Consider the following 12522-nt stretch of genomic DNA (forward strand, 5'->3'; position numbering starts at 1 on the left):
ATATTTTATGATTTAAAAAACACAGGAAATTATCAAATAAAAGTATTTCATCTGTGGATTTCCAATGTTTCTTTTTCTACCATTTAGTTAAAAAGATTCAAATAGTAAAAGGCCTAAAAGATATGAAAGTGCAAGAAAAAGAGACCATCACTATGGAGGTGGAGCTCAGCAAGGCTGATGTAGAAGGTTCCTGGAGCAAAGATGCAAAGAAACTAAAGGCAGGACCAAATATCATCATTACAGCACAGGGCAACAAGCACTGCTTGACTATGTCCCAGCTGAAGATAAGTGATGGTGGAACTATTACTTTCCAAGCTGAGGATGTCTATACCTCTGGCAAACTAATTGTTACAGGTGAGTGTGTATATTGCAGGTCTTTAAGTCTAAGCCTGAATGGCAAGATTCAGTAAGCTGTTTAGCATAAGATCATAAAAAGTGTGTTTTCAAGTACTGGACACTTTCAGTACAAAGCTTGTACTGTACAAACTTGTACAAAGCTGTATAACAAACATGTTTAAGTTTATTCAACCAGACAAACTAAATAAATGTCCACAATATATCCCATTTACACTTATTGCAAGTTTAATAAGGTTTGTCTAAACTAATGAGGAGACCCATAACATTACCACCAATGTTAAAATCCATATATAACAATTATAACCCTAATTATTGCAATTGTTTGTGCAGAACCTGCTGCAAAGATCCTCAAACCTCTACGGGATATCAGTTCTCCTGAAAAGGAGAAAGTCACCTTTGAATGTGAGGTGTCAAGAACAAATGCTGATGTCAAGTGGTTTAAGGTATTAGTATTTGATTTAGAATTGTTAAAAATAAATTGTGAAAAGAAAAACTTAAAAATGTTGATGGAACTGTGTAATTAATTCCCCATCAGGATGATGAGGAATTGAAGCCAGGAAAGAAATTTGGCATCCATTCCCAGGCCAACAAGCGCACCCTGATCATCCATAAGTGTGCATATGAAGACCAGGGCCAGTATATATGTAGAACAACAGATGACAATACTACGGCAAAGTTCACTGTTCATGGTAAAGATGAACGACTTCTGAGTGTGACATTTAATCACTGCTGAACTCAAGCATTTTGTAGTGTCACTTGAAAAAATGTTTGTAATTGAATTCTTGCAGCCAGAGATATTAAAATAGTCAAGCCGCTGCAGGACGTGGAGGTGACAGAGAAGGAGAGTGCAACATTTGATTGTGAGGTCTCTCACGATGAGGTCGAGGCTCAGTGGCACAAAGGAGATGCCAAACTGAAAGCAGGAGACAACATAAAGATAAGACAGGAGGGTGAGTTGAACAAAATTGACTTTGATTGCTTTCTTCTTGAGAGCTTAGGTGTGCTAGTGGAAATGCTTGTAGATTGAGGAACATGCAACCCAGTATGGCAGTACATAGTTTAAATTACAATACAATCAGTTCCTTTTATATTTGCTGTTCACAAAAAGCAAAAAAAGCAGCTCCAAGAGGGACAGATTAATGGTTCTTAACCACATCAACTCTGGGGACCCACCGGTGGGTCCAATATTGCATATGCCTAATTCTCAAAAAATCAAAATAACAGCTGAAGTGGTTAAACTTATTTAAAGTTCTTTGTCTTAGGAAGAACATACGTTCTACTCTTCAAATCTGTAAAGGCTGAGGATGCAGGTGAAATAAAGTTCACAGCTGAGAAGGCCTCTTCAGTCGCCAAACTGAAGGTTAAAGGTTCGTTGTCATGTCTGTCATATCTGCATGCATATTGCATTTAGTGTTAAGACTAATGACCTGTAGCTTGTCTAAGATTGTCTAACTAATCTGTAGATCCCCTAAGCTCCCTTATAATCATTACAGAACTGCCTGTCAGATTTGTGAAGAAACTGAGAGACAAAATCGCCATGTACAAACACCGCGCATACTTAGAATGTCAAGTTTCACGGGCCAACGCTAAAGTCACATGGTACAAGAACAAGTCAGAGATCAAACCCAGCAAGAAGCATGAGATCACCTGTGAGGACATCTACAGGAAGCTCACCATCATCGACGTGGACTCTGATGATGAGGATACATATGTGTGTGACGCCATTGATGATAAGACTTCATGTCAGCTACTAGTAGAAGGTAAAAACCATTTCCATTGTGATTTAAAGAATAAAAAACAATTTTAGCAGAATCACATCAGAATTCATAAAGCACTGCCATTCATTACAAACTAAAACACGTTTCAGAATTGACTGTAAAAAGGGTGTAGAAAACATGACTGCATGTTTTTAATTATTTGATAACGGCTTGTAGAACAGTTTTTGATTGATCTGCAACAGACAAGAATGAGCTTTGTATACCATATTTAAAAATCTTATCTCATTAATTTCCCCTTTCAAATGGACAAATGTATGCTTGCTTTCAGTATAAAGTCCTGCTGTGTGAATTTACTTTCCATTCATTTTGTTTTATTTCCATGCAGTTTCGTTAGTATGTTTTCTTAAGTGTTTTAGAGAGTTGTACTACTTAAACATTTTTGATATAGCAAATTCTTGACACAGCACTACACTGTCTCTTTACAACCTTCAGAGCAGGCTATCAGCGTAGTACGGCATCTGAGTTCTGTGGAAGTGACCGAGCCGTTTGCTGCCCACTTTGAGGTGGAAGTCAGCGTGGAGACAGTCAAGCCAGTGAAATGGATGCTAAATGGGGAACAGCTGAAGGAGTGTGCAGATATAGAGATGGAAAAAGAGGGAACCATGCACCGACTCACTTTTAAGAAAACCAAGGCCTCCATGTCAGGCCCAGTACAGTTCACTGCCGGAAAGAGCAAATCAACAGCTGAGCTCAAAGTGAAAGGTTAGACACTTGGTTTATCCGAGATTTGCAAAAAGCCACTCCAAAAGAAATCGAATCTGTATCTAATAATTCTAATTGAATAGTTTTTGATGATGCACGATAAAATTTCAACTACAGATGAAATGCAATGTTGGTTGTTGTAGTTTTGTGCACTTTTCTGTTTGTTTTCAAAATCACTGTTCATTTCACTCCACAGAGCGTCCCATTGAAGTCCTGGAGCCTCTTAAAGATGTGTCAGCCAAGGAGAAGACTTCCACCACACTATGTTGCAAGTTCTCTGCCACACCCAAAGAAGTACGGTGGTTTAAGGGTCAAACTGCTTTGGAAGCTTCCAGCAAATACAGCATGAAGCAAAAGGATGCCAGTGTGCAGCTGATCATACAAGCTTTGAGTGCAGAGGACTCTGGAGAGTATCGCTGTCAGGTCGGGGTCTGTGAGACCAAAGCTGTTCTCAAAGTAGAAGGTAATGTCACAAACAAGGCATTTGAAGCATGCTGTTTCAAATTGCATTCCCTTAATACATCCAGCCTGTCAGGGTTGGGGTTGCTTGTTAGAGCTTTGCTTTGACTATTTCAAGCACATATGTGCTGTTGGTAAAATAAATGCCACTTTGATCATGCTTTTGATGTTTATTTTTCTGACAAACATAGTGCGTAAAATCCAGATCACCAAACATCTGACAGACGTGGAAGTTGATGAAGATGGTGATGTGGTGTTCACCTGTGAGGTTAACTATGCTGATGAAGAGGTCCAGTGGAGTCTCAATGACAAGCTGCTCTTCAACAATGAGGTCAATGCCATCACCCATGTGGATAAGACCCATACGCTCACCCTCAAGAACCTAGCACCTGAGGATGGTGGGAAGGTCTCATTCAGCATCAGGGATGTGAAAGAAACAGTCTGCCTAAAGGTCAAAGGTGGGGTTCTATCATGATGTCTAAATAAATACTTTTTTGACCTGGTTTTGGCATAATGCACTTTTTTATTTATTGACTTCCAGAGAAGAAAGCCATCTTCTTGAAGTTGCTGGATGATGTAGTTGCAGAGGAGAAGGGTACAGTTACCCTTAAGTGTGAAGCCTCAAAGCCCAGAGTGGCCCCTGTGTGGCGCAAAGATGGAACAGTCCTGTCAACAGGGGAAAAGTATGAGCTCCTCCATGATGGTAAGACCTTGGGACTTACTATCCATGATGTCACACAAACTGACGCCGGGGAGTACAGCTGCGATCTTGTCACAGACCTCTCCAAGTCCAAGGTCACTGTTAGAGGTATGACAGTGAACTTATGTAGTACTGTTGTGCTACAGTTACACTGTAGTGTCATTTTGGTGTAGTTTTATCCTGTATGTTTTTATGAAAAAAGATAAAGTTGTTGTTTTTTTTATAATGTCTTTGCTGTTGACCCCAGATATCCACATTGGGATCACCAAGCGTGTTAAATCTGTAGAGGCCAAAGCAGGTGAAAACTGCACATTTGAGTGTATCTTGTCCCGAGAAAGTTCAGAGATGTGCACCTGGAGCGTAAAAGGCCAACCTGTCACTGATGGAGGCCGTTTCCAGATAAGCAGCAAAGGGCGCAAGTATACCTTAACAATCAAAGCTGTCTCAGCTTTTGATTCTGGTGAGGTGGTCTTCACTCTTAAGGATTTGAGCTCAAAGGCAACACTTACTGTTGAGGGTAAGCAGGGCATACAATGAACTGACTTATAGGTTTTACACAAATACGGTTTTGCTTAATCAAGGTGTTTCTTATTTTTGGGAGCCAGGTGAAGCTCCTACCATATCAAAAGAGCTTCAAGGTGTCAGTGCCAAAATTGGTGAAGATGCCACATTCTCCTGTGAGCTTTCTCAATCTGGACTGGAAGTGAAGTGGTCAAAGGATGGCAAGTCTATTAGAAAAAGCCAGAAATATGAAATCAGTCAGGAGCAGATGCTCGTAAAGCTGACAATCCGCAACGTCACTGAAAAAGATTCTGGAGAATACAGCTGTGAGGTCACCGGTGGTCCAACCTCCAAGGCTAAGCTGGAGATCAAAGGCAAGGATTTTAACATTTATGATTTTCGATTCTGTCATCCTTCCTTTAAATATACAAAAAGGGAAATCCTTTAAACAGGAGGTATATTTACTTTAGGACTTCATCCCCTCTGTAGAACTAGCCAACAAATTCATTCATGAGCTAAAGGATGCCACTGCTGAAGAGAAGAGTGCTGTCTCCTTTGAATGTGAGACAGCCCAACCTGCCTCTAAAGTCACCTGGCTGAAAGGAACAAAGGAGATCAGGACTGGAGGAAGGTATGAGCTTATGCAAAAGGGAACTGTCCTCATCCTTAAAGTGAAGGATCTGGAGAAGAGTGACAGCGAGGTATACAGCTGTGACATTGGCTCTACGAAGAGTTCAGCGAAACTGACAGTGAAAGGTAAGAACCTGGCTTTCACCGAAAAGCAATCCGCTTAACACAGAAATCTCTCTTTCTGGGTGTTTATAGCAATGTATTAACCTTAGATAGAAAATAATTACTTGAAACTGGAGAATCTTAGAATATATTCTTAAATAGTGTTTTTTATGCTTAAAGCTTTTATGTACAGTATTTTATTGTCTCTGTGTTCTTTGAAAGTATTTCTGGTGAGTACAATTTTTAAAATTATTTCAACATATGTGTTGTATTTCTGCATTTGAAATTTTACTTTTGGGTTCCTTTGTGGCAATGTTACATCCAGGCATTTCAGTGATAGTCTCATGCATTTCTGTGTCAGCAGATGATCACCTCAGCTCATACAACTGGTACTTTTATATTGTACTTTTATTGTACTTGTCATTTAGATTTCTAGCAAGTCAGTTTGGTGAAAACATGGTTAAATAGTCTTCTATTTCCATACATGCTGGGGTTATTTACTTCTTAGTTCTTAGTTAAACAACTGACATGACTGAACATTTAATTACTTTATTTGGGTGCATTCTTTGTACCATTAGCTTTCTTGTCTTACAGTAGTTATCTGAAATATAATTTAGGTTTTACTGGAAAGATCAGTTTTTATAAAGAAGCTATTGTGTAATTTCAGTAGATGCCTTTCAGCAGTCTGTCAAGTTTTTAAATTTTAGAAATGGCACTTGCATTTTTGTGTTTGTCTTGGTTTGTGAGATTCAGTCTTGTCTGAACTATGTGTAATATATCTATTCATGTAGTCCTGGTGAAATGGATGTGTTGGAACGTTTTTTTTTTCATGGATACAGAAAATTTTGATGATCAATAATGATGTTAAGATATTATACATTACAAACTTAATCACATTATGTCGCAAAATAACACAAACGTTGGCTTATCCTAGCTTCCATATCGTACCTTCATCATCTCATCCCAGAGATCTTCCATCCTGTCTTTTGGATGCTAAAACTATGAAGAAGAATTTTAATTATATGATGCTTGTTCATTCTCCAGTGGTACCTGCTAGGTTTAAGGGTCAGATGAAGAACCAGCAAGTTACTGACGGTGGGAAAGTCTTACTTTCCTGTGAGCTCTCAAAACCCGGAAGCCAAGTGCAATGGAAGAAGGGAACTGAAAGTCTGAAAAATGGGGGAAGATATCAGATAATGCAGAGGGACACCATGTGCGAGCTACAGATTTCAGACTTGGTGCCAGAGGACAGTGGAGAATATTCCTGTTATTGTGGAAATGAAAAAACAACAGCCAATGTTGTTGTCAGTGGTATGGATAAAAGCTTATTAATATACATGCATCCATTTATTGATTTTTGCTTTTTTTTTGCTTACTTTAATTCAGTTTATTTTAGCACCAAGATCAAGTGATACACTAAAATGCCAATGCATGTGTAATCAAGAAACTGTACTAATTTTTATACACCTTTAATTTATGTCATCACATAATTGCTCTTCAGCATTACCAGTGGTCTTCAAACGTGAGCTAGAAAGCCAAGAGTGTGACGAAGGAGACAGTGTTTCTCTTCACTGTGAACTCTCAAAGCGTGGAGTTCCTGTTGTTTGGAAGAAAGGAACGCAGGTGCTGCAATCTGGGGAAAAGTACCTCATCATGCAAGATGGGACTACAGTTGAGATGAAGATTAATGACCTCAGACCTGAAGATGCTGGACAATACACATGTGTGTGTGGGGACAAAAAGACTACAGCAAACATTAAAATCAAGGGTATGAAATTAATTCGGTCTGTTAAATGTCTTCTTTTCTCATGTTCACTCTTTTGTCAGTACAAAGACTGTATATTTATACCTTTACTGGTTAGTCGCTTGAAGAGAACTTAACATAGATATTATAGCATTATTTGGTTTTAAGTAGATTAACTTCACTAATACAAATATCTGCTCATCTTGTCTTGTAAGATGTTCACTGTTTTTGGGAGTTTCTGTCAGTGTTCTGTCTTATAACGTCTCTTGTTTTCTTTGGTAGGTTTTTGAATGTTTTGTCATGGTGTGCATTTACATTTTGTGCAAAGTGCATTATATACTAACAACATGTTGAAACATCAATTGCTTCTAGCATTGATCTTCAAAAGAGAACTACAAAACCAGGAGTGTCAAGAGGCGGACAGTGTTACTCTTCAGTGTGAGCTTTCCAAGCCAGGAGTGCCTGTGGTTTGGAGGAAAGGAACACAAGTGATCCACTCTGGAGAGAAATACCACATAAAGCAAGTTGGTTCTGTTTTTGAACTGAAGATCCCCGATGTCAAACCTGAAGATGCTGGAGTTTATAGTTGTGATTGTGGGTTTAGCAAAACCTCATCTACCATTACCGTCAATGGTAGGAATGACATCTTTTGTTGAATTGTGATTAAATGTATGGTATTAAATATTGTACAACAGTCCTCTATTGTGACCTGATGTTATTGTTGATCAGGGTTTTTATTTATGGCTTTGTTTATGAAAAAAAAAAATCTTGATTGATGTCCTTAATGACTTCAAAGCTAGAAAACTAGACAAGAAGACTGGAAAGACTTCTGTTCAGTCCAGTTCTCTGATGTTGTCCTGAGACATTTGTGTAACATGGTTCCAACATCTTTTCATGGTTCCTCAGCACTACCAGTGGTCTTCACACATGAGCTGCAAAACCTGGAGTGTGATGAAGGAGGTAGTTCTACTCTGTCCTGCGAGCTTTCCAAACCTGGTGTCCCTGTGCAGTGGAAAAAAGGAAGCCATGTTATTCAGTCTGGAGGAAAGTACGAAATCAGGCAAATTGCCTCAAAGGTGGAGCTGAAGATCACAGATTTCAAACCTGAAGATGAAGGAGACTACACATGTGTATGTGGAGACAAGGCAACAACAGCCCATGTTAAGATCAAGGGTATGAATCATTCTTATACTTACTGGAATTTTTTTCTAACCATTAATTCCCTCCCTCCTTCCCCTAGCTGCACTATTCTGAAAAACAACCATTTTCAAAGTTATATTATTGCTTTGTTTGGTGTTGGTTGCATTTTTTATGTTAAATTTCCAAAGATATCCTACAGTAATAAACAATATGTAATTGTTCGTTTCAAGTGTTTAGCACAAAATTAAGCTCTTGCATTCCCAAGCTAAAAACCATAACTGAAGAACTTTTTGATGGGGAACTGAGTAATTCTGTATATGCATAAATATCACTTTTAGATAATTTGTTTTATCCTACTGTGGCTCTGCCTGCTGTGCTGTAATGTCATAGTCTGAAGGACATCTGTTTTGGTGTTGCCTTAAACTTCTTCATCACTGTCTGTTTGTTTCTTCCAGCTTGTAACCTCTTCAGTTTAGTTACGGTTTCATATTTGGAACCGATATGGGTTTTAGATTTTACTAGTCTGACTTGAGTCTCAATTCTCAGCAGAGTAACTCAACACATATTACACTACTTGATACAGAACTTGCATGTGTTCCAAGCTTTGGACACTTTTAGAAGCTTTGGTCTTCTTTGAGATTGCAATGTCTGCGATTCCATCTACAAAATGTTCTTTGTCACAGTTCTGAAGGCACAGACACCCTTATACCAACCAGGAATTCAAAAGCAGACTACTGAGCAGGAGGCATCAGTCGATGGTACAGAGCAAATGTTCAGAATGTCTGTCTGTGCTTTGTTTTCTTGGTCAGCAGCTTGAATTCTTCTTGTTGGCCGTGCTATCTGTCAGTCAGAAATCAGTCAGGCTTTGGGGGCTTTCATTTAGTCATCATGCATGAATGCTTCTGTAAAATAAGAATGTCTGCTTTTTTTGTATTTGCCACTATTGTCCAACATGGCTGACACAGGCATTGCTATTTGTGTTCTAAGATCCTTACAGTTTTGGCCAAGGGTTGCAGTTTACATGAATGTGTCTTTTGTCACAGCTCTAAAGTTCCTCCGTCCATCTGCTGCCCTTGAATCAGACTTCCAGAAGCAGAAGAAAGAGAAACAGGCAGAGCTCAGTGGTATGAAACTGATGTCTGTTTCCTGCCTGTCGTGCAGCACGTTTATGTGAGAATGGAAAAGTGAATCCCAGTCAAAATGTTCAGTAATGCATTCTTTTGAATGGAATAGCATGTGGCCACACATTCGCTTTTGCATTTACAATAGTGTCGTTGAGCATTCTTTGTTGTGGTGTGTCTTTATTTTGTTGACAAGCATTTAAATTTCTTACCCGTGATCAAAAATCCTTTGGATATTCGGTCTAAGCATTGTTTATAAAAAATTTTGTTGCTTCTACAGTACTTTTATTACCAGACAAAATTCAGCAAAATAGGAGTTCATCTTTTATTTATTTTTTAAACGGTCATTGAATAAGTAAAAGTGAAGCACATGTTGCTAATCTAATTTTGTTTTATTTTTGTTTTACTTATATTCTATCACTTGAAAATCAATGGCTATTGATGCATTTTTCTCCTTCCACTTTACCTGCTCCCACATTGTACGTGCAGTGTACAAAGGTGAAGAAGGCTATAGTGGATGATGGTTATAGGGAAGAGTTTAGCTTGCCTCAGATGATATTCATCTTTATTTGTGTACTTCGGTTTAGTTAAAGTAACTGGTTTAGGAACATTAGTTGTGTCCTCTCCTTTTGCTTTGATTTTTTAGAAAAGTCTAGACTGTTGGCATTTTAATTAAAATGTTTCTAGAGGTGATAGTTACATTCTGCAATTTTTGGGTCAGGAGCAATTCACTCTGCTCCCACACATTTGTATGTGTGTTATTCTGTAGACTGTTCTTTACCATTGCAGGCTGGTCTTTCATCATTTTTCATTTCAGTTTGATTTGTATCTCTAAATGTAACAATTTTCATGCAGTTTTTAGCTGTATGAAACCCAAAAATGTATTCAAAGTCTTAATTCTGCCATACTGTGCATGGATGAAAACTGATTCAGGCATTGTTTTTGTATCTTGAATATTTTCAACACATCATGTCACCAGTCTTTATGGTGAATTATTATTATTTTTTAAACATACAAACTGGATTGCTTTAAATGGCTATGTGAACCTGATAAGTGTTTCTCTTTAGATGGTCTCATTGGTGTCGATGACAAACATTCTTATATTCTCGTAAAAACATTCATTAGTAGTTTTATAGTGTATTTATAGTGAACTTTCCTGACTTAGGTTTAATATTAAAATAGTAATATTATAAAGCTAAGATGTTTTGCCTGTACACATTCTGTGTTATTACAGAATAGTGAACAAATTGACCTAGTATACTCAACAAGTGCCTGCCTCAACAGCTCTCCCAATTCAGTTTACGGAAGTACTGCTTAACCAAGCATGTGATGAAGGTGGCACTGTTATTCTGCGCTGTGAACTCTCAAAACCTGGAGTTCCTGTGATTTGGAGGAAAGGAACACGGGTGATCCATACTGGTGGAAAGTACGTCATCAGACAAGTTGGGACTACGGTTGAGTTAAAAATCATTGATGTTAAACTTGAAGATACTGGAGACTATGCTTGTGATTGTGGAGACAACATCACCACTGCTAACATCAAAGTCAATGGTAGGACTGAGCTTTTATTTGACCCCTCAACGACCTAACAAAGACAAATTAATCTCACAAGATCCTTTTCCTGGTTTAACAACTTTGCCTAAGTTAATAAGTTAAACCATTTCAGAAGAATGTTTTACATCTTTCAGTGGAAGACATTTTTAAGCAGTATAAATCTCACAAGATCCAGTTTCTGGTTCAACCAATTTTCCTAATTCCTCAGCATTACCGGTGGTCTTCAAGCGTGAGCTACAGAACCAAAATCTTCAAGAAGGGGATAGTGTTACTTTGCGCTGTGAACTCTCAAAACCTGGAGTTCCTGTGGTTTGGAGAAAAGGAACCGAGGTCATCAGTTCTGGAGAAAAGTACATCATCAAGCAAGTTAGCTCTTCTGTTGAGTTGAAGATCATTGATGTTAAACCTGAAGATGCTGGAGATTATGCTTGTGATTGTGGAGATAACATCTGCACTGCTAACATCAAAGTCAATGGTAGGACTCATCTTTTATTTGAACCGTATTCAAGAATGAAGAAGCTTCATTAATAATGTCTTTATTTAGTGCAGGGTAGTGTATAGTGCTTTGCATTGGCTATTCTAGTGTAACAAATTATTTGTCTGGTTTATAGTTTTTCCATTTGCATCAAGGTGGCTGGTTTGGTTAAACATCTTAGAAGGTGGTAAAAATATAAGTTAAGCCTTTGTAGAAGAACGTTTTACATCCATCAGTGGAAAGAATATTTTTGATGCAAAGTGTAAACCTAATCTCACAAGATCCTGTTCCTAGTTCAACAAATTTGCCTGATTTCTCAGCATTACCAGTGGTCTTCAAACGTGAGCTACAGAACCAAGAAATTAAAGAAGGCGATAGTGTCACTTTGCACTGTGAAATCTCAAAACCTGATGTTCCTGTGGTTTGGAGGAAAGGAACACAGAATATCAATTCTGGAGGAAAGTACCTCATCAAGCAAGTTGGCTCTACTGTTGAACTGAAGATCACTGATATCAAACCTGAAGATGCTGGAGATTATGTTTGTGATTGCGAAGACAGCATGACAGCTGCCAACGTCAAGGTTAACGGTAGGAAAAGATCAAAAGCTTCATGAATTTTTCCATCATTTTAATGCATCTTTAAAATGCATTGTCACATTCATTCATTGGTTGAGAAGTGCAAATGATTCCCCAATTTAATGAGGTTAAGGCCATTTTTTTTTTATTATAACCATTGTTTGCATTTGTATCATCTTGATCTTCTCTGAAAAAAATGTATTTACTACATCATACCACTCTTTAAATTGTCAGCTCTTCCAGCCACCTTCACACAAGAGCTAAAAAACCAGACAGCTATTGAAGGAGATAGCATCATCTTCCAGTGTGAGCTTTCCAAACTTGGAGTTCCTGTTGTTTGGAGGAAAGGGTTGCAGTTGATCCATTCTGGAGAAAAGTACCTCATCAGGCAATTTGGCTCTACTGTTGAGCTGAAGATCACTGATGTTAAACCTGAAGATGCTGGAGACTATGCTTGTGACTGTGGAGACAGCATTACCACAGCCAATTTCAAAGTTAATGGTAGGAGAACAACAACTGCTTCTTGAATTTTTCCATTATTCAAATCCATCTTTGATCTGCATTTCCACATTTATCCCGTGTTTGTGAAGAATAAATGCTTCCACAGCTTATTATGAAAATAAATCTTAAGAAAGACATTTTATTGTATACTGTAGGTGTACTATAATGTTTGTTTGAACTGTT

At 38.2% G+C, this 12522-nt stretch overlaps 1 protein-coding gene across 1 annotated transcript in view; it reads left to right on the forward strand.

Moving 5' to 3' along the window:
• LOC132116311 (obscurin-like) overlaps nt 1-12522 on the forward strand; it is a 50432-nt gene that overhangs the window by 13250 nt on the left and 24660 nt on the right. Inside the window, exons 18-40 of the mRNA XM_059525100.1 lie at nt 88-354; nt 688-800; nt 893-1046; nt 1146-1307; nt 1620-1724; nt 1851-2117; nt 2568-2837; nt 3034-3300; nt 3488-3754; nt 3838-4104; nt 4244-4513; nt 4602-4871; nt 4987-5253; nt 6274-6540; nt 6731-6997; nt 7346-7606; nt 7880-8146; nt 8797-8871; nt 9157-9237; nt 10519-10785; nt 10997-11263; nt 11584-11850; nt 12073-12339. Of these exons, the coding sequence (XP_059381083.1) occupies nt 88-354; nt 688-800; nt 893-1046; nt 1146-1307; nt 1620-1724; nt 1851-2117; nt 2568-2837; nt 3034-3300; nt 3488-3754; nt 3838-4104; nt 4244-4513; nt 4602-4871; nt 4987-5253; nt 6274-6540; nt 6731-6997; nt 7346-7606; nt 7880-8146; nt 8797-8871; nt 9157-9237; nt 10519-10785; nt 10997-11263; nt 11584-11850; nt 12073-12339 (5232 nt within the window). The remainder of the gene's footprint in view (nt 1-87; nt 355-687; nt 801-892; nt 1047-1145; nt 1308-1619; nt 1725-1850; nt 2118-2567; nt 2838-3033; nt 3301-3487; nt 3755-3837; nt 4105-4243; nt 4514-4601; nt 4872-4986; nt 5254-6273; nt 6541-6730; nt 6998-7345; nt 7607-7879; nt 8147-8796; nt 8872-9156; nt 9238-10518; nt 10786-10996; nt 11264-11583; nt 11851-12072; nt 12340-12522) is intronic.

The sequence above is a fragment of the Carassius carassius genome, chromosome 35 (genome assembly GCF_963082965.1).
Source record: "Carassius carassius chromosome 35, fCarCar2.1, whole genome shotgun sequence".
NCBI classification, from domain to species: Eukaryota; Metazoa; Chordata; class Actinopteri; order Cypriniformes; family Cyprinidae; genus Carassius; species Carassius carassius.